Here is a 23,168-nt window from a genome sequence, read left to right as displayed (position 1 = left end):
TGTATATAATAAAATATTGCACATGCCATAACTCTAACAGCTTTTAAAGATTAATATTTTTATTTTTCAAAATTACTTTCTAGGATTAAATGCACTAGCAAAGGAGTTGTAGAGAGTCATTGATTTGTAGCTCAGATTCTAGATAGAAGCAGAAGAAAATAGCAAAACAACACCCCTCCCCAAAAAACAACTCTCCCCACAGCACAAAACACAAAACAAAACAACAAAACACTCATGTAAGTGGAAGAGAATCAATTTATTACCGTGGTTAAGGCAGCAGGTAAGAAGCCAGGAGACTGGTTACCAGTCATGTTTTAGGCACAAAGCAGCTAGGTGACCCTGGACCTGTCACCCCTCTTAGCCATAGGAAGAAGGCGTCTGGAAACGTGGCAAGAAAAGAATAGGGACTAATCCAGGCAGTTGCCAGGAGTCAACAAATAAGTAAATGAGTAAATAAAATAAAGGAATAGAACCTAAGTGAGTCATGAAATGCACTGTACAAAACAAAGAGGCTTAGCAAATGAAAGTTGGAGTAAGAAGAAATCCTCTGGGGAAATTAGAAGATCAATGGAAATCTTCATAAGAGGAAAAAGTACAGCTCGAAGAACAACCATTAGACAGTACAATGGTGTAAAAAATAGCTTTGTGACCAATTCTTGCATTTGCAACCTTTACATCTAACAAGAGTCACGTGATTGTCGTTTGTGTGCTTCGCGAGTGGCTTGTGAGAAGCAGAGTTAATGGAAAATGTGAAATTAAAATCATTAAAGTCATGTGATATTTTGCTTAACAACCACAGTGATTTAGTTAATGACTGAATGGGAAGTGAGATTGTAAGTCAGTGATGGTTGTGATTTGTTTGCTTAGTGATTGCTAAATTGCAGTTGCTAAGAAGGACTATCCATAGTCCTTGGCTTAGGACTGGTCACTTAGAGACCATTCAAAGTTACAATAGACAAACCCCCCACCCAAAGGTATTTATGCCCCAGATTTGAATTTGCAACAGCTTTCCCCTGTATTCATGTGATTGCATTCTGGATATTTGGCAACTGGCGTGCACTTATGAGTTTGCAGTATTCAATAGTCACAGGACTGTGAATTATGTTTTTTTTTAACCAGAAACCTGTTTCCTGCAAAAAAACCCCAACCCATTGAGGACAATGTTTCACTTAATGACCATGAATTTATTTAACAACCATGGTGATTTGCTTAGTGACTGCTGCGAAAAATATCAAAAGATTGGGTCACTCATGATGGCCTACTTGGGAACCAGCACAATTTATAACCGTAATTCTGAGCTGAGTTATGGTCATAAGTTGAGGATTACCTCTATTAGCAAAATCTTTGGTTGCAGTCTTATAGATGATTAGCTCAGAGCTCAGAGTTCATTTGGAGTTAAGCAGCATATAAATGAAATAATAATAATAATAATAATAATAATAATAATATATTCCAACACGTTCAAAATATTTAAGTACAGGCTCATCACAATGTTCTTGGCATTATTTTTATGGACCCCTTTAAAGTTATTAGGTAGATTATATGGATTGCCATGCAGAAAATTACTTCATCTTTGCTTTTCCGAAGAGAAACTGCTAGAATTTAATAAGGGCCTGCATGTGGTGGCCATGCCTTAGTAACAGGAACTCTTCTACTATGCTGCTGAAATAAAAGCCAGAAGAAATTGTCCATCCAGCCTTCCTTTCCATACTTGGAAGCAAAACATATTATTTTCGGAGAAGGTAAACTTAATAATAATCTTGTAATATTGGCTGTGGAAATAATAAACATGAAAAGCTTGGATTAACATAAGAACATAAGAAAAGCCATGCTGAATCAGGCCAAAGCCCATTGAGTCCAGCATTCTGTGTCACACAGTGGCCCAGCAATTGTCCATGGGGATCTTGAGCAGAAAGAGAAGGCAAAACCCTCCCTTTCCCTTAGCCCCCAACAAATGGTACCCAAGGAAATCCTGCCTGCCTTATTATTATCCTGCCTTATATAATCCTGCCTGCCAGATTATTCTGTGTTATACAAAACTTTTGTGTGTGTGTGTCTCTGTGCCTTTGGAGGCATGAATTTAGGAAGTAAAGTAACAACAATAACTGTTCTTAGCCTGGTAGCTGAACGTCTCTATATCTTGTCTAGGTACTATAGATGCTATGTCTCATGATGTTCAAAGTCAGGATGATGGGTTCTTGTAGCCTTATGACTGGCCATTATGCCATTCCCACACAATCATATGATTGTGACTTGGGCGTTTGACAACCAGTTTGCAAATTATGACATTGGAACATCCTGTGATCACATGATCTCTGTTTACAACCATCACCTCCATTTTCCAACAAGTAAAGTCAGTTGGGAAGCTGACCAAAGCTTGCAAATGGTGTTTCCCTGATCTCATAGCTAATGACCAAACAGAATTTGGGGCAACTGAAATTGTCATTGTCAGTAAGTATGATCACATGACATTGGACTTTACAATGGGTTGCTTAGCAATAGAGCTCCCAGTCCTAATTATCATTATTATCTTACATTATTAATAATTACCATTGTTAATTACTGAGGACTACCTACACAGTTGTCTGAATTGGTTATGTTTAAATATTATGCTAAGCCAAAACCAAACAAATCAGATATTAGATCCATGTGGTATGTGAAAAGTGTGATATGTGACTGTGGATTATTGTGTGCTGTTCAACCCCTAATTATAGCTTGTTCAATAAAAATAATTTTAATCTGGAGTTTCTATAATCATCTCCATCAACTTCTATAATAATTCCTTAGCCACTCCAATATTTTGATTTTTTTCTGAGTGCTTATATTACTCCAGTTGTTGTGTAACTGGTGCTTTGGTTTGTTATTCTTTCCTGATGATCTGAAGAATTATAAAATCAATTACACTTTTGACAATTTTGATAAGATGATAATTCATCCCACAGTGTCACCCCTGTTCTTGAATTATGACTGATGTTACTTAATTAAATGTTTTATTCATATGAATAACTTTCTATTCCATGTACCGTATGTTAGACTTCATTCTTTGTGAACATTATTACAGCCCCCCCCCCTTTTCTGCTTGAGTGTGTTAATTCAGTTGGTTTGAGCTGTGAGTAACCTGCTTCATGCATGGATGAGATTAACACAACCCTAGTGAAATTGTGGGATTGTAACTAAGTAGACCTGGCTTGTTTTGTAGTCACTGCAAAATGAGTATGTCAGAACTGACTTTAACCTTTTCAACACCTGAGGCAAAAAGGTTGAGCAGTCCTATGTATGGTTGCAGAGAGCATCCTGTTTCTATTACTGCTGAAGTAACCTTTACACCCAAAGTTTCTGAACACTGCTGTCTCCTCCAGATATGCATGTGGAAAGAAAATATATAATCCTTCACTGTCCTATATTATTGCTGCGCTGAAACATTACCCCGAGGTAATGAGGCAGGATAACGAGGAAGCAAAAAACATGTTTAAATTTAGTATCGGGCATATAAATATTCTACAGTGTAGTTGTTACTTGGACATTGGAACAATCACACAAGCCATTTTTAACACATTTCAGCATGCCAGGTGCCGTCGTGGAGGACATATTTCTTGAAACTCTAAGAGTTTCAAATATCAGAGTCCCATGTAGCTGGGACAAAAAAATATTGCAATGCTACCTTATTACATGCATAAAATATTTCTAAATAAAGTGATAACAAATGTGGCTTTAGCTACTGTTCCATTCTTCCATAACAGTTGAAGTATTGTTACTGCTGTCACCCTAGCTGTATTGTGTAGACCTAGGAGAATATGCTCTGCCTCATTTTTCCTTAGGAAGGTTGACCTTGGGCCTAATTCCTTTTCGTATAAAAATTTACATTTCAGTAGACTTCTTGGCTTGTAGCTATCCCTTCAAGATGACAAAATAAATTTGAATGCATGTTTCCCAATATTTACAGTTAATCATCCATAGATCTGATACTTTTACTGCAGCAGCTGGGAGCCAGCAGGAAAGAATATTAAATCTGTGGCTATATTTAGATATTTTGCCCTAGCCCATTGAAACTTTTACAATAGCTTTTCTGTTTATTTGATTTATGCCTCCCTTTGGCTCCCCTGCCCATATGGTTTGGTGCTTTAACTTAGGCCTTTTGCAGTATGTACTGACTATTTCCCCACTTGTTCTATCTTGCAGGCAAGTCCCAAACAGATCTCATTTATTTTGTGCCTTAGAATGTGGTTGCTTTGTTGACAGCATAATTTAAAGAGATATATGGATGACTGAGAAATCATTTGCCAAAATTTGACCAGATGTTTTTTAGACATGATTGGAATTATGTTGTCCTTGTCTGCAGGGCCAAGCAATATTAATTTCTCAAAATTTCCAACTGCTTGCGGACCCCAATTTATGCCTTTGGGTTTTTAAGATGCAAAACTGTTATCATTTGGTGTCAACATTTCCATTTTTAATTTTTTTTACCGTTTTAATACTTCTAACAGTTGAGATCCACAAATAGGATTCTTTAAATTTTCACTGTCACCTGCCGCCACTTTAAAAGTATCACAACTGAGCCATCATATATAATACAGCTTTATTTATAACTTCATTTCATGCTGAATTATTATTTATATACAGTGCCTCCCTGTAAATCATTTTGTCCTTTGTAGAAAACGGATGTTGCTATCAATTGCCTTGCTCCATATTTCTAAATGTTTGTATAATGGATGGATTATACTGGTGTGCACCCAGCTCAATGGCACATCTGTCATCTCAGCTTTTGGATTGCATCAATTTGTCAATTTTAATCAACTTTCTATAGTCAGCATAAATCGTTGAATTTAGAAAATGTGACACGTTTACCCTACTTATTATTTACTTTGGCACTGCGTTTGCCTAATTGAAGTCTTGAACAACATGGAAGGAACTAGAGTGTTACCAGTGGGATGTTAAAGAGCAGGCATGACTAACATTCTGTCTGAATTTTCCTACACCACAGACCTAAAAGCAAGGTCAAAATATTTATGTATCCATTAGCCAATGGAATTTAACATTCCTGATAATTAGTTTTTCATTTAGTACAGAAATTGGGACAAAAATTGTTTTAAAGGCTAATCAAATAAATTAAAATAAAACAGTTTGTAAATAATTGAATCCAACAGTTGAATGATCTCTGGTGCCTACTACTGGTCTTACTTATTTCTGTCTGTCTGTCTGTCTGTCTGTCTGTCTATCTATTTATCTATCTATCTACCTATCTTTCTCTCTCTCTCTATCATATTTGTCCCTCAAAGAGATAGCCATCCAATTCACAAACAGATCGCTCGAGTGTCTTACAACATTTAAAAATCCACACATAAATATCTCACCCTACCCATCCATGGACTCAGCAGCAGAATCAAATCAACCACTTGGTCAGTGGTAGGTTGCTCCCTGTTCAGCAAACTAGTAATGGCAGCGACGGGAGGCTCTGCCCACCCATCCATGTGTGCACATGAGTATGTGTGAACTGGTTGCTACGAGATTTATAACCAATTACTGTACTTGGTCAGCTCCATCTGCATTCGTGATCCCCAGGCCAACTGACAAAATCAGATTTTTAGGGCCTTTTGGAAAAGCAACAGGTGGAGACGAAGCTTACCTAGGGGGAAATGATGCTCTATAGAGAACGGACAGCCATCGAGAAGACCCATTTTCATGGTTCCACTAGGTATACATCCCTAATCAATGGGACCTAAAGATATTCTGCCCTCTTGTCCTGGTGGGCCAGGTGGATATAATCAAGGAGAGACAGTCCTTCAAACCCCTGGCATCAAGCCTTGTAGTGTTTTAAAAGTGGTAACCAGTAACCATTGCACTTCTTTTAAACTGTTTGTTATATGGGCATGTGTGCATGCTGATTTGTTCTGTTTAGGACTGGTAGATAGCTATAAGTAATATCAATAAAATATATATGCTGGTGATATTCAAGCCCCTATAAGCATTATTGACATCAGTAAGAGATAGTAAATAAATTAATTGAAACAATTGCATTTTTGAGTTATGTATGAATTTAACCTGCATAGCTTTCAGTGTCACATTGTATGTGTGTGTATTTAATACATATTTGAGAACATAAAAAGCTCTTCCTGTTTAAAGTTTCTGTTCTCATAATATTCCAAATCCAGAAAGCATACTGAAGGTATAATAACCTCTGGTAACTTCCGGCATTATTGTTTTTCAACTCTTCTTATAAATATATATTTATTGTTGAGGAAGGCGATACAGGATTTTAATTGTAATACTGTATTGCAACACCCCTGCTAAAATTGATGATTCAGACACAGGATGTCATTGAAAGAAAAAATACCTGTTAGTTGCAGTTTAAGAATTGGTTTGTTTACTTTTGGGCTAGCATGTTTTGTGAACCAAGCCACTATAGTTTGTAAACCATGATTTATGGTGAAGAGCCAGTCACAAATACTTTATCTAACTAATAACAGTTAAAGAAGCTATGGAACGTGTGAAACTAGTCTGCCTTGGCTGATGAAACCAGAAAGGTGACATTGAGTTATGAAACTAAGAATGGCCACTCTGGTTAAATTTTGGAGAGACTAATAGGACTGTATTGGGAAGTTTTAAAAAAAACAATGCCCCAAAAGAAGGCAATACCAAACCACTTCTGTAATGTTTCCAGAAAATTTGAAGGAGATTTTACCTTTTCCTTTAAACTTGTGCAGGTTATGCTGATAAAAGAATTGTAGACAAATGTCCAGCATGCCTCTTTAATCATTTTGTTATACATTGCTTCACTTGAGCAAGTCAGCTTGTGTTATCTCTGTGATCTATAGATCAGGGTCACCAACCTTTTGGACCTCAGGGACCACTAAATTCATAATTTTAAATCCCGCAGACCACTAATATGACTTTTTAAAAAGATAAATAATATTTAGTGCAATATTAAAAAATGCAAATAATTGTTCTGTGGACCACCAAAATTTTCTCATGGATCACCCTGGTTGGTGACCGTTGCTATAGAATCGATTACCCAAAATGTAAAACTTCATAAGGACTTTTCTCCTTATCTACCAGATCTGAGCTGCAGAAAACCAGATTATTACTAGAAAGAGCAGAGATGCAGAATGCTCTAACTGGAGTCTAGATCAGGGGTCTCAAACTCATATTGTCATGGCAGCATCACTTGACGTATTGGGACTTTTTTCCTCTTCGTTGAACCTGATAGTCATCAGAGTTCTCTAATCCTGAGTGATCTAATCCTCTTGTCATCTGCTTTCTTCATCTCCAGGCAAATGTGTAAAGAATTTACTGATCTTTTGGCCCAAGACCGGACACCCATTGGCAATAGCCGACCAACACCCATCTTGGAGCCAGGGATCCAGAGCTGCTTGACTCACTTCAGTCTCATCACTCACGGCTTTGGCTCCCCAGCCATCTGTGCTGCTCTGACTGCTCTCCAGAATTACCTGACGGAAGCTCTCAAAGGCATGGACAAGATGTTCTTGAACAACAACTCTGCTAACAGGCACACTTCTGGGGAAGGACCAGGTAGTAAAACTGGAGACAAGGAAGAAAAGCACAGAAAATGAAAGAGAGAAAGAGAGAGAGAAAAACCCAGAAAGCAAGCTAATGAAAATAGGGGGTAAAACAGAAAGAAAAGGAGAGATTAGCTTTAAAATATTGGATTGGGTTTTGGAAGAATTACACTAGGTAGGTCACATCTGCAAGTAATTTAAAAAAGAAAATAAGGTCAGAGGCGCACAGTGGAACAGGAAGAGTGGCTCAGTGGCTATGGCAAAGGAACTTTTGAAGATAACATCCAGGATTTTCCACTTCTGTCATCCCACAATACTTTTTTAAAATATTTTTTGGTGGGGATGAAATTATAACAGATAAAAGCAATCAATAATTTATTGGAAGAATCATTTTGATAATGTTGCTATGTTGGCCGAGATACACAGTCTGTTTCTGTATTATTACTATTTTTAAAAACCTATCTAAATTAGAAAGAAAAACCTAAGGGATGGATATATTTTATATTGGACTGTACCATTCAGAGCAAGGTTCCTGATTTTGTGGGGAAAAAATTGCTGTTCTCTCTCTGTGTGGTCTGAGTAGCTGGGCCTCAAATTGGACAGTAGCATTTGGCCAAAATATTTTCTAATAGTGAGAAGAAAGGGGAAATCTGGGTCTGTCCAAACTATGAGTCATTAAGAATTGTTAGTAACTACACACAGGTGATGAGTTCAGGCTGTGAAAATGTAACTAACTACAGTAAATGGATGAGTAAGTGGAAGAGCTAATGGATTGCTCTCAGGCGCCTCTGCTTGCTGTGGATACCTACCTAAAGTGTTAATAAAAAGCTGCCCACTTAACATATTTAATCCTGAAACTTGGGGGCTGCAAATAATCATTTTTTCTAACCATAAGGATGTGTATAATTTGTGTATATATGCCCCATTAAGGTATTGGCTTGGATCCAGACTTGGTCATATTTGGAGAATACCTGTTGTAATCAAAATTAGCCATTACTAACTCTAGAGTGACTTACCACTCAGCATGACTAAGTCTGAAACCAAATAACTGACCATGAGGGTCAACCCTTTGTTTCATAATAAAATATGCCTATCATGAAGTAAACATTTTCATGAAGTTGAACCTGTGGGGAAAAAAGTTGCACAGGCATGCAACAACTGTGAAGAACAGGAAACGGAAAAGGAACATTTCTTTTTTATGGATAGATATGAAGAACAACATGCCTTTTTTTTTCAAATTGCAACTTTTTTTCATAACTACTGTTGTACGGAGGGCAAATGTTACTACTGAAATGGCCCTGTGCCTGAAACTGGTAATCTTTATTTCCTAGTTTGTTTGATAAAAAATGTCTAAAATACACATGGAGCTCTCACCTGGAACACTACCTTTTACATTTCTATGAAATAACCTGTCCTATTGAAGGGGAGGGTACGCAGTGCCCCACAAGAAGCACAAATGAAAGTGTGCTGCAAAAGTGAAAATCCATATATGGAAGAGACTCGTGTATGCATTGGAGTGCAGTAACAGTTAGGCCTTCTAGACTGGGAACAGTAATGGTGGAGATAATGTCACAGATAATCTGTAAATTTTTATACTAAAATTTGAGCTATGACTGCCTCTCTTTAAAATGTTGCAGATCACAGACACACTCTTTGTTCTTTTAAAGAAATGTTAATAAGAAGAATGTCTTGATAAGTATGTTAAACCTTCTCAGGAGTATGCACCTTTTTAATTTTCTTCTGTTTCCCAAAGCTTTGCCCGCTTGGCTTATGAGCTTCTTCAAAGAGGACTAGAGCTCCGTACACATTTCATCAGGTACTGAGATGAAAATCCACAATTCTGACACTTTTCCTTTTCAAATCAAAGTCAGTTGTTTTGGAATTCTGCAGGTGTACTTCTTTAAAGAAGCTCAAAGGGAATAGATTAAGGCTTCACTAACTGAGCAAGTGATGCTGATTTAGAAGCAAATACTATGTCCTCCAAAATTATTTTTAAAAAAGAATTGGGAGGTGGGGCAATAGTGTTTGATGCACAGAGTAAAAGCAGATTTCTTAAATATTACCTTCTCTAAAAGGAAATATAAGGATCATGGCTCATTATTAAATTAGTATCTAAATTTAAGGAAGCCAGTTTCCCCTCGTTATCAAAGGAGTGTTGCAAATTTTGACTTGAAAGACAAATAGTTGTCTTGACCCTGGGGTGGAAGAAGGAGGAATTGGCCATTTTCCAATTGCAGTGATTAAGTATGAATTACATTTTTTAAAAAAATAACTCCTTTTTTGGAGTAGGAAGGAAAAGAAACCATCCTTAATGGGAAAATGAATGTCACCCTGCATGTTATCACTTTGCAAAGGTTTTGTTGATTTGACAATGGCTATGGTATTTCATGCATTTTGAAAGATTGTTTCCCTTTGTCACAACAGCTTGTGTCTATGCTTCATTTTGGCCTCACATTCTGAATTCATTCTAGAAGATGAGAATAGGATAAAGATGTATTATGCCTGCCACCCTGATCCTAAACACATTATATGGCTGTAAGTTCCATTAATTTTGGTGGAATTTAATTCCACTTAAGGGAACATTGAAGGCTTGGGTCTCTGGCTAATCATCCATGCGGAAATCAATTTTTTAAAATTTGAAATGCAGTTTTCAAATGCTATTTGGGTACTTGCAGTTTTCAGTAAAGGCTAGATCATTTTACACTATAAACTGGGATCACATAATACAGCAGTGGTTAATGTTTGATTTGAAGCAGCTGCACATATCATAGGCCAGACAGTTGCATCTTTTGCAGCATATGTACAGAAATGTATCAATGTGCAGATGCTTGAAATATTCTTAATTTATAATTATCAGTTCTTTTTCCATAGAGGAAGCTATATGTCTTAGGTGCTAAATTATGTATTGTGCATTTAAAAACTGACCCTGTGATTCCTAATTCCTAACCAAACCAATTTAGATGTACCACACTTAAAACTATTCTTTCACATTGAGCAATTTTGATGTCATGAATTCACCTTTTCGTTTGTTTTTAATGAGACATCTTCCCAAGCTCTTAAATAGGAGTTTATTGTCTATGGACATCTTAAGGCACCATTTCTGAGTATATTTATCTAGGCAGGAAAGTTTATCAATCTGTGGAGCTTTCATCCATAGATGATATCTAACTACTAAAATTGCAATTCTGTTGACTTTAAAAGGAATTGATTTAATTCCAACTATTAGTTCAGTTGTGGGAGTAGTTTTAAATTTTGATCTTAATTCATATCTGTCCAATTTCAGTGATGTTTTAGGAGAATGTGTGATTAAGCACAGCATTTTTACAATAAGATTGTGATCATGGTTATTCAGAACTTGAAAAACATTAACCGAGGCTTCCATATGACATTACTTCATTTTAATTAGGATTATAGTAAAAACAATAGTTATGGTCAACATATTTTTTATTTTTTAGAGAGTGATATTATCTTTGTGTAGCCATTCTATTCTACTTGAGGAAAAAGATGTTTGTCCATTTTTGCTGTCTTGAATACTAGTGTGTTTTTTTTAAGCTGTCCATTTTATAAAGGCAATTAACAGGCAATTAATAGTTACTATATTAAATACAGTACTGCAGTTTAGTAGGAACTGTCCCTAAGGAAAAAGAAATATCTTCATCATGAAACACAGTAAAATCAAAACTGCAGTTCCATCTACCCAGTTTGCTACATTTATTTTTCACAGAATTGAGTATGTGTTTGACTTGATCTTATTAAAGCCAATGGAATTTTAATGTGTTTAATATTGACTGGATTACACACCATACTTTTAAGATAACTTTATTTATATGGCATACTTGAAAATTGTATCTTGTTTGTATGTCTTGTCCATTCTAGCATCCAGAAAGAAAAAAGGGGAAGAAAATGGATCTTTATGTTCACACTATTTTAGAGGACATTTTATGGTATTTGAAGGCAATTGCAGTATTGATTGCTTTTCTCTTTTCTCTGAATTTAAGATTTCTTGACAAATTTTAGAAATATAGCAAGTTTCCTATTGCACATAATTTACTATTTGTCCTGTTATGGTGAACATGAAAGATCCAAATTGAATTAACATTAAAAAGGCCTACTGAGAAAATATTCCATTACTTAAAATTCAACTGCTTGTGCCTAAGATACAGATTATCATTAAATTAAACAAGACATTGAGGCAGAAGAATTGAAAATTTGAACAGCTAATCAGGAGATATTTTGCTCTTAATGGACATGTAACAAATATCGATTACTGAATCACCTGCCTTTTACTTTTAAATGCTGCTAAAGTTTGTTGCTTAACCACCCAGAGAAACCTGATCTGCTGTTTTAGAATAAAATTTGAAAGATTATTTGGGTATGGGAAGACCAATTATTATTTAGCTTTAAAGAGCAGGTGTTTGGAGGCATTATTTGGTTAGCGTGTCCCAATCTCAGCTTGCTGACCTCAAACTAATTTTGTGTATGCATATGAAAGACAGAAGGAAATAGAAAGAAGTGCCAGTGGTTTTACTGGATAGGGTCTTCTGCCCCAATAACTTGTTAACTATTCCAGTAGAATATTCTTTCACAAGGTTTTTTTGTTTTTTTGGTATCACCAACAGATTCTGTGACCCTGCAGCAGAATGCACAAATGGATTGAGCAGTATTGTCTACACACTGATTGGCATCTTCATATTTTCAGAGATACATTTTGTGCAATCCATCCTTTGCTATGCCAAGCCCTACTCTTCCCCCATCTCTTATTTTTGGTAATTTTATTCCTCATCCCATCAGTGTTGCTAGATGCTAATAATCTGACCCATCTACTTTTAAGGGTTTTTTTCTTAAAGAACTTTGTAAATTACTCAAGTATATAGAAAATTGGGTGCCCATGCTACTGTTACGTTACAGCTGCGGGACCCATCTTTTTCTTGAACCAATGTATTAGTTATCAAAACAGTCTTAAAAGTAATTGATACCATTTCAATCTCATAAATAAACACATGAGATTAATTTATGAGTGAGATAATTTTATGGTAAGATTAATTTATGAATCAGTGATACCTTGGACAAATAAAAATACAATAGTATTTCTCAATTTTCTAAAGCCTGTAAAATCATACAACATCTAAGCATTACCTATACAGTTCCACTACTGATCTATAGAATTACTTCATAAAGTCAGTGCACAAAATTTTGTCTTACATAGTATTTTTGTACTGTGTCTCCTGCTGAAAGGGCAGTATTGTATTACTGGAGGAAACAGTTTGGTATCCCCGTGGACTGCAATTGTAGAAAAAATACCTTTGATCAAAACTCTTTAAAATGTCTGAGGAAAACTGAATGTTTTGGCTACATGGGGAAAAACATAGCATTGTCATTTTAATTAATTTAATTTCCCTAGTATTGTTGCAGGATTGGGGGAGTAGGAATGAAGTTCTTGTCACAGCTAATACCTAAATAGGAAGAAACAAATTTGCAATATCATTAAAAGTAGCTCATAACTTAACCCTTAGGAGAAGAAACTATTTGAAAATTCCTGTGTATGAAACTGCTATAAAAGAATCTAATAGGAGAAAACCAGCATTCCTAAATTCAGAGAAAATTCTGTTGAAAAATAATATAGTTTTGAGATTATATAAATTTGTGGCAGCTAAAAACAGGTATCTATCACTGTTGATTCTCTTGCCATTCATTTCTGTTCTTAGATGAGAATGTGAAGTTTTCCCATTCTCTGCTTTATGATGCTTCATCTACTGCACTTACTAGAATTATTGTAGACAGCCATTAAAGACACAAGATTTTTGACAAAAAAGAAGATACAAACTGAATAAAAACATGTGTTCAGACTTTTCCATTTTTAGGATCTCTTGATCAAACAGTGGAGAAAGGTAAATTAAACTATATTTTAAAGGGTAAATTAAACAGCATTCCATCAAAGTCTATGACCTGTAATAGATCATAGTCTTTGATGGAACAGATCCTCCCAGGCATAGGAATGATGTCAGGCTCCCCCAAAGGCACTTGAAATAAAGTAATTGTATCACTCTTTAACAATCCAATTGTTTAATCAACATTCTCCATTATTATAGAATTAAGATTGGCTGCTACTTGGTTGTGTCACTTAAAAGGTGAATTTGGAACACACTGACTTTGCCAAACACTGTACCCAGGCTTTGTGCTTCCTGCACATCTTGTTCCAAGCTTAGAAATTGTTCTCCTTTGTTTAAATAATATGCTGTATATGAATAAATATACTTATGGCTGGAGTAGCTTTGTTATGCCCCTCTCCCAAATTTAAAAGAGAGATCACTGAAACCAAACAGGTGTTATTATTTATTATTATTATTTATTAGATTTGTATACCACCCCTCTCCGGAGATTCGGAGCGGCTTACAACAACAATACATAGTACAAATCTAATGGTTAAAAAACAATTTAAAACCCTTATTATAAAAAACAGTCATGCATCCCAAACAAACCATACATAAAATGAAACTGCCCGGGGGAATCAATCTTGGGTTTTTAGTAGTTTGCAAAAGGCAAGGAGGATGGGGGCAGTTCTGATCTCCGGAGGGAGTTGGTTCCAGAGGGTCGGGGCTGCCACAGAGAAGGCTCTTCCCCTGGGCCCCGCCAGATGACATTGTTGTGTGCTGCCATGTGTCATACTTTGTTTTCACCAAAATAATACATTCCCTGATAATAAGCCCAATCCGTTTTTGAGTGTATGGCAATAAGGCCAAGTAGGGTTCAAAAACTATAAGTCTTATTTTTAGGGAAACATGGTAGTAGGGTAATTTGAAATGTCCCTTTACATAGCTTTCCAATGCTAACAAGTACAGTAAGCATCATCCATCAGTGGCACTGCTGGCAAGAGCTGATAGAGTGGTCAATACCATCTGCAAAGCCACAAGGTATTCTCACCCAGGAATCTTAGAAGGATTGATGCTATGAATAGCAGAGGTTCTTGGCACCTGTTGTTTCTTCTGGCTGTCAGCAGCTTCACATTCAACAGGTGCAACTTTTCCTATTGCTATCTTCTAGTTAGATTTGCAGTAGATAAAAGTATCTGAGCTTCCTACTAATAGAATGGCCTTATTGGAAACATTTTGTTTAGTTTCTAGAGTAATTTAGAGAGGAAGGTTGCATTAGTCATGGGTATTTAAGACCTGCATCTTAAAGAAAATGGTTTGAAAGGAAATTTCAGAAATTTGTTTGAAATGAAACTTTCTTTCACTTTAGGTTTAATATATTGGTGGACAGGTATGTGACAAGTTCTCACATCAGGCTTCCTTTAAATGAAACCAGCAATAGTGAAAGAAAGGACTCTTTGACTCTTTCCCTTGGGGTGGTTTCTCTTTGAAATGGTCTCCCTGTGCTTTTTGTCCAAGCTCTCTATTGCAACCACTTTGGTACACTTGGGGGGAAAGTACAAGTTATTGTAAGGCATATATCCCATAAACATGAAAGGAAAATGGGAAAGTATAACTTCCCTATGGCCAGGCCAGCAATCTGTCTGAGTGAAAAAAAGCTCTGAATTCATAGCCTTCTTTTCACATTTGGCTCAATCAATTCATCCAGTTAGCTGTCTGACTTCTCAGCAGTTTTCCAGAAGGTAGGGGTCAATACATCACTCTTGAGATAGTAATGGGACTACAATGACAGCATGGTGGGTAGGATCTGCAGCAATTCAAGGCATTTCAAAGGAAATGTGTGTGTGGGGAGAGGAGTGAGCCATCACCCAATCCTAAATCACTACACACACACACACACTGAATGATCACTGGAGCGCTAAATAATACTTTGGGAAAACACTGTCTTCTGTTGACAATTTACAGGTATCCTCCCATTCTATCCTTGCCCCGCCTTTTCTGCCCAATTATCCGCTTAAAGTTTCACTAAAAGAAAAACTGCCCAATTGGTGGCTTTAACTACTAGTGGAACAAGCTAATTGCTAAATCAATTACAAGCACCCTGCTCTAGAGTTACTTATTAGAGGGAGGTGTGATCCCTGCTCTTCCACTGGATTTACCTTAGAGGCTTTCCCAGGTATTATTAAAACCTTTGTCTTTTTCTGAGTGGTAGGTAGAAGTAAGGAAGCAGGGGATTCTTACAAACATAATTGTTAAATCAAATATGGAACTGGTTGGAAAAAAAATCTGGACGATGACTAGATGGCAGCAGAGATACAACAGAGATTTCTTAATCTGTTTCTTCCATGTAATGGATTTTTGTTACCCAGAAAGAGTGTCTCTAAGGGAGTCTCCTCCTTTTTCCAATGGTGGTGGTGGTGGTATGTCTTCAGCACTGAATGCCTCTCCTTTTTTGTGGGACAGCTCTGACTAAAATTTTCCACCCTTCTTAAAAGCAACTTATCTGCAGTTAACGAATTAATGCTTCAATTGCACTGATGTATGTTCTCGGCCATACGTTTATTAAAATATATGTGTGAGTGTCTGTTTTCCAGTATTGGTATTTGTTTTCTCCAATTTTCCAACTTATGTTTTTTAAAGAACATTTAAAATGAACAATGACATGTGCTGAGAAAGAAAACATTGGGTGGCTAAGAGCCTGGGCCGTGTAACCTCTTTCCACCCACCCATTCTAGGAAAGTTAAACTCTTGTGAGCATAAAATTCACAGCTCCCACAGTGAATTTTTAAGAACTGAAGACTCAAAGAGTAAAGCTTAAAATGAGGCAAATTCTTATTAAAAAAATAAGACTGGGAAATCAATTATATTCTCTTTTTATGTTATCACAAAACATTTAAAATAGTAAAACTCTGACTCCTATTCTTGAATAGTTTTTTCATTAACAATGGAAAAAATATCACTTGTTTTTAGGGTCTCTTCCAGAAAAAGTAATGGGGTGGGTTAAAAGTGGGAAAGGTATTCAATGATGAGTTTGTACATATTTATTTATGCTTAATTTAATGGGATTGTGTAAATACAGCAAGCAAGTAGTTTGGGGATTATTTATCTGTGACTATACCTCTGTGAATGGGTGGGGAATTTAAATCTTGGGAGGGTTGAGATCAAATAGAGAAAAAGACAAAAAAAATACAAGCGCTTGATACTAGATAGTACCCAATCTGATTTTTTTTCCTTTCCATTCTTTATCGACAAACTGTTATGGTAATGGGTAGAACTTGGTTTCTTGTCCAGTGATGACCTGATTTACATAAATAAGAAGAATAAAAAGATTGTTGTGTTTTGTTGTATTTTCCTCTTCAGATTTTTCCCTCTCTTTTTTTAACAAAAAACCCCAAAACAAAACATTGGTGCTGCTTCAGTGCTGAAGACGGGATTTACTTCTTCTGCAGCCGAGAACACAAACAAACAAACAAACAATGCTTTCCCATTCTGGGCTTCTGGGAAATTCAGGACCTGGTTCTACGGTGGGGAAAAAAACACAAGGAAAAATAATATTAATAATAAACGTTACTTCTCAGAAGTGTTTGGCCATTTGACTTTGTCTAAAGTTGCTGACCGTCTCCTCCCACCTCTCCAGGAGCCTCCCTTTTCTTTTTTCTTTTGGTTTGTTTTTCTGACGGGTTTCTGCTTCCGCACCGCGGCCCAGTTGTGTGAAGACGATTGTCCGGGCTTTGAAGCCCGCAAGTCCCGTCACCCTTTTAGCAAAACCGGCACTTACAGAACCAGACGCAGCCGGCTCCTTTTGTTAACCTGGACTCTGAGCGTTGTCAGCCTTTTCGCTGCCGAAAGCGCAGATTGTCCCTCGAGTCGTTATTTACGCGTAAAGGAAGGCTTGCTCCCCCCCCCCCCCAAAAAAGTTTTAAAGGTCGGGTCCATCTCATCAAGTGGCTTACATGGTTGAGCCTAAGAAAGGAATGATGGGGGGGGCGCGGGGGGAACACGGAGAGTGGGAATATTAACGGGGCTGAGTTAAAGGCAGGCATTTTGACTCCCTTGGAGTTTTGCCCCAGCTGTGGGGGAATTGACTTGACGCCTGTCGTTTAAATCCAAGTTGGGGAGCTGGGCGGGACCGCCTTGCTGTATTTCCTGAACTCCAGCAAGGGAACAAAACTGAAGGGCTCGTGGAGGCGATTTTTTTTTTTGCGTGGAGTGGGTGGATGGGTGGGTGAAGGGAAGGAAGGGAGGTGAGAAGAACCCGAATTTCAACCCCCTTGACCTTCCGCAAGAGCCCAGCTTTGAATCGAAGCGGGGGACGCGGGAGCAATTCCAACTGAATTCGATCCGTTTTATTTCCAAAATTGGAATCCTTTGGATTTTATTTATTTATTTGTTTTGGTTTCAATTTAGACGGGGGATAGGATTGAGCACCTTGTTAAAAGCCATCTATCTTGGTTTGGAATTGACTTCAACGCCAAGAGGCTCCAAGCGTTCGTTTCGTTTTTGTTTTTTTGTTTTGTTTTTCCTTGGAATTAAATTTTAAAAAATAATAATGAGTCGTATTGTCGGCTGCCTTTAGATTAACTCGGCAATATCACCGAGTGATGCTGTAAGGGACTTTCTCACTGGCGGAAATGGCCCCAACAGAGTGAAACAAACCCTTAATTCCTTTTATTTTATATATTTTTTATTTTATAATTCATATTATTTTATCTTTCGAAGGGAGGGCATATGGAATCTCACGGCTAAATAAAATGACGAGTAAATGGACATATCCACCAATGAGAAGGAGGTCCCGGTGTATTATTTTCCACTGAAATTAATTAGCGCGGGGCGGGCGCATTGGGTGTGAATGAGGTCGTACTCTGCTCGTTTGAAAAGAAAAGGGGGGGGGGACCCAGTTCAGCCCTAGGATTGTAGTTTGGCGGTTCAATCAGATTGTGCAGAGGGTTGAGCCCAAGAGACCAAGCCCAGTAAACTGCCGCATCGGGATGTCTGCCAAAGAAAGCTTTTTGCATTTCAAGGCGAGGGTAAGTTGAGGGCAAAGACTGAAGGAAGCTTCCCGTTTTCATTTCAACGAAGATGTTCATCTTAATCCTCCCGGTTACGCGGTTTACCTTTTTATCCCTCAGTGTCCCAAATATCGGGGTTGGAGGGGGGAAGAGGAGGGAATTCCTCCAGTTTTATTTGAAAGTGCATCGTAGGCCCGACGTCATCTGCTTTAATGTTCGTGGAAAGGGCTAACAATGCATTTTGTAACTGCACTTTATTAAAAGGCCCTTGAAACTATCAGGTGGAAACCTTTTTGAAAGAAAAGAGGAAATGAGCAAATGAAGGGCAAATATTTGGAATAACACATCTGCGTTGCGTACACATACCGTTTCAATTCTAAACAAAATAATATGCAAATATTTGAATGCCTACATTTTTGATTGTTTTAATGGGAGGGAAGCGGGGAAGAAACCGGAACGGTCCCTGACTTTTCAATGAAGTTTAATTCCTGTTCCAAATGAATTTTGTCCAAAAGTTTCTGTTTCTTCTGTGGTGCTTCTATGCAATCTTTGCCAAGCCTGCTTCCCTGAGGCATTCAGTTATAACTCCTTCCTATCATTCTTGCCCAGCATGGTCTGTGGTTAAGGATGATGGAAGATGTAGTCCGGCAATCTGTAGGACACTGTGACAAAATCCAGCAATTCAGCTTGCTTTCTTTCTTTCTTTCTTTCTTTCTTCCTTCCTTCCTTCCTTCCTTCCTTCCCCAGTGTTCCAAATCTACTTGATCCAAACTGGAGCCTCCAGCTGCCATCGACTACAACTTTCACAATCCCTCTCTCAACAATCCCTTCGCAGAATTGAAGTCCAACCTTGTTGGCGGGCACCAAGATAATGGCACTTTGGAACGTTTTTCTTGAGGTGTAAAGTTTTGTAGGCTTTCTTAAATGGGTTAGTTAATGAAAACGAATGAATCCTGCCTAGGACTGAATAGGGGAAAAAAAGACTGCTGTTGTGACTAAGAAAAAGTTCTTTCAAGCTTGCAACACAATAGAACCTCCTACTAGACAGGGATAAACCGTCTCTTTCCCCTGCAGGTTTGTTTTGCCATTGTAGCAAATAGAACAGGAGAAACAGAATCAAAAGTACACCAAAGAACAAAATATTTTTTATCCCGAGCCCTTAGAATGTGATCCTCGGCATGGTGAGGTCATAAATTATACATTAGGGATTTATAGTGTTATTTGACAATCCAGTAGCAATATAAAACTGCCTTCTTTCCTGAAAGGGTTGTTTGGGTGAGTCTAGAAAGGGCTTCAAATCAATAAAGGGGAAATAGCCATAACACCAAAGCGAGCAGTAGGCTGCAGCGTGGATTGTTGAAACCCTAAAACAGGTGGCAGCAACCAGCTGAATGAGGCTCATCTCCATCTCTAAGCTGGGCCCAATTACTATTTGAATGGGAGATCACAAGATAGCCCAGGGCTATAGATTATACTGTGAAGTTGACATTAAAAACTCAGAAAGCAATGAGAAACCACATCAGTATTGCTGCCAAGAGCCAGGTTGCCAGGAGCTGAGTTCCAATCAGGGCAGATTTTACTGGAAAAGTTGACGTGGTAGGTGAGGCAAAGGCAGTTTGGATGTTTGAGTAAGTAAAATATAGTCTTGACTTCTTATGACAGAATTGGGTCAAGAGTTCACAATCTTAAAAAAAGATTCTGCTCTTATGCTTTTCTAGTAACTAGTCAGCTTTTGTATTTACAGTAAATGCCCCCCTATAGGGTGGCAGTAGAAGAACTCTTATCTAGCCAAATTTAATCTTGACTTAAGTGGAATTGAGGGACGGTTTCCAAAGAGAACTTGGTCAGAATTATTTTTATTTAAACTGGGAATGACTATATAGAGAGAATTAGAATAAAACTTTGATTTACATGTGGTGCCCTCAGTGTTACAATATTAAACACATTTATCCAGAAATGAGTTTATTTCTGAATAGGCATACACTAAACTGTTATTTTCTCTGTTTGAAGTGGCAATTTGGTCATTAAAGCTTTGCCTTAATATATGCTATAAGCAGCATTTTGTTCCTTGAAAACCTCAGGGAGAACTCTCCTCTAGGCTTAACTTGAACTTAGCTTTGTAAATTTTCTTTGTAAATAGTATCACTGAATGATGTGATGAACAGCCAATTTGAAATAATTAGGAATTCTGCTTTCATTCTTTGAGAAAAGACTTATTTCCTAAGATATACATTCCATTGAAATCAATGACATTTACTGCTTTGTCGATCTGTTTGCAATGAAGTCAAAAGATTGAAAGCTTGGATTCACCAAGTGTTTATTTTATCACTGACTTTAGTGGAGCAAATCAATCCTCTACTCCTCCTCCCCCAATCACAGGCAAATGTGTGCTGTAACATATAATTTATACTTGAGTAGTCCCACTCAGTTCTATCTGATATGTCTTACAATATGTGCCTCTGGTACATAGCCTTATATTTATTACTGTTATAAAAGACCTTATCTGAAGAACTGCATCAATCAATTAAGCACTCATAAATTTCCATTGTTTTAATAAATATGGGAAAAGATGAACGTGGCTCAATTATTCCACTTCAGAAAAATGTTAATATCTTATTTCCATTAGAAAAATCAGATCAAATGAATTTTGTTTATTATTGATTTTATATAGTTCAGTTAAACTATACCTTTTCTGAGATAGTGGGAAAAATGTTGAATAAATTGCATAATATATAATCTAAGACTGCAGAGCTATATAGATTTACTTGGAAATAAACATAATTTTTGTTGCTGGAATTTGCATGATAATTAAATTGGAATAGTATTAAAAAGGCTGAAATTAGGCTTAAACTTTAAAAATGTGTCTCTCTCAGCTCCAGAGAAAGAAAAAAAAGAATACAGAGTTTCACCATTACCACATAAAATTGTCTTCTCAAACCAGCATCCTCCAGATATTTTGGATTATAACCTCCATAATTCACAGCCATAATGGTCTCCACTACAGATAAGTACAGAGGGGTTTATATGGGCAGCCATCATGAAGTTTATAAATGGTGATGAAATCCAGTTCAACTCTAATTTCCTTTGCAAGGTAGAAGGAAAGATGCACTTTTGATTTTCATCCTGCTGAAATTGTTTTCCAAGATTAGCATACTCTTTCAGTTGCTTCCCCCAATGGCCTCTCCTGGATATTTATTGGTTCTGGGTATCTTCTTAAAAATGGATTGTCCAATTTAAACCTGCAAGACTTTGCACAGTGCCAATAGAAATGGCTGAAAATTTAGATAGCAACCTTTATTAAACCCAGTGGGATTTTACTTCTATGACAATGTAGAAGATGGGAGAGAAGTAGCAGGGAAAAGGAAAACTGAATGAAAGTCCAGACAAGACACCTCAGCTTGCCTGTTTCTAATTCTATACCCAGCTGCAAATCAACGGGGACATACTTAGAGAGGCACGGTGCTGTTAAGTATGACTACAACTCTTGTAAATCTTAATCATCAGGCCCAAAGCAAAGGCAGGTAATCTTAGATCCAGGACCCCACAGAGGTTAACCAAAATAATGTTTCTTAAGGAAATATAAAAACCCTTACTTTGACCTATTTTATACAATCATCTACTCACACATCCATTCCCTGCCTTATTGTGTAACTATCACACCCCACTTCTTCAACTTGCCCATTGCTAAAAATCCTGGAGAATTTTGTTAGTTTAGTAAATAAGGGTTTCTCTAGAGTCTAGTAGTTTAATCTTAGCAGGTGCGAGAACCCCTCACTTGAAGCCTATTTGCAGCATAAGCAGAGTGTTTAAAACTGGGTGATGTTGTAAGTCTGAGATAATCTTCAAGAGCTCTTCTTGAAGAATCCTGCTGTCATCAGATGGCTAACACTTTTACCAAAGATGAAGCTTGGGCATTGAAAAGATGAATATTTTAAAGATATGAATTCCTTGTCTCTAACAGCTAGGAAACAGTCAGGATTGTTTTCCCCGCCCCTCATCTCCAGGAATAAACTTTTTGTTTAGAAAGGCAAGGTACCAATGCCTGCTTCTAATTGCTACAAACAGGCAGGTCTTTGAAAACTTCCACCCTTGCTTAACATGCTCCTTTGGGAGCTTGTGGTGTACATTTCCCTAGATTTCTTTATGACTCAAGAAAGAAAGTCGAATATCGCCCACTTCCTGGATAAATTTTAAATCTAAAATTTTCTGTTTGCAGGTTTGTGGATAAGCTTTCTGTGGAGAACAGAGAAGCAATCCAATATTAATAATAAACCAAATGTAGATACTTTCAAGATAATTTAAATGAATCTTTGGATTTTTACATGCTTCCTTTTATTTCAAGGAAGCACCTGAAATCCCAACTGGCAAAGCCTGTTGTTCAGCCCACATTCTTTCCAGTTTGAATTGTGTTTTTTAATTTTAGATTTGAACCTTTCATCTTATTATTGGTGTCATGCTCTATGAGCAGAAAGGAAGGGAGAATCACACATACACATCATATAAATTTCAGCCCACTTGAAAGCTATTTGCTTTTTTGTATCTAGGATGGGTAGGCAAAGTTGACTCTTTTATGACTTCTGGATTTCAACTCCCAGAATTCCTGAGTCAATCATGCTAGCTCAGGAATTCTAGGAGTTGAAGTCCACATGTCATAGAAGAGCCAACTTTGCTGGCTCTTGGAGATGTAAATCCTACTGTAAATGTAACAATAACCAATATCCTCCTGTCTTACAAATGAAATTACCCTAGTGCCTACTTCCACTGCTGAGAATAAA

At 37.2% G+C, this 23,168-nt stretch overlaps 1 protein-coding gene across 11 annotated transcripts in view; it reads left to right on the top strand.

Moving 5' to 3' along the window:
• The window catches only part of TFAP2B (transcription factor AP-2 beta), a 70,530-nt gene extending 53,586 nt beyond the window's left edge, over positions 1–16,944 (top strand). For 6 of the 11 annotated variants that reach the window (XR_011557355.1, XR_011557353.1, XR_011557352.1 and 3 more), the window contains 4 exons: positions 7,268–7,527; positions 9,268–9,330; positions 9,939–10,049; positions 12,134–16,725. Coding sequence is in view for 3 of the 11 variants with exons in the window: in XM_070732514.1 (XP_070588615.1) it covers positions 7,268–7,527; positions 9,268–9,308 (301 nt within the window). In the remaining 8 variants the exon portion in view is untranslated. The other 5 variants (XM_070732516.1, XM_070732515.1, XR_011557356.1 and 2 more) reach the window with 4 other exon arrangements.
• The last annotated feature ends 6,224 nt before the right edge of the window (positions 16,945–23,168 follow it).

This window comes from Erythrolamprus reginae, chromosome 1 (assembly GCF_031021105.1).
Source record: "Erythrolamprus reginae isolate rEryReg1 chromosome 1, rEryReg1.hap1, whole genome shotgun sequence".
Taxonomy (NCBI): domain Eukaryota; kingdom Metazoa; phylum Chordata; class Lepidosauria; order Squamata; family Dipsadidae; genus Erythrolamprus; species Erythrolamprus reginae.
This window is presented reverse-complemented; position numbering and strand designations above follow the sequence as displayed.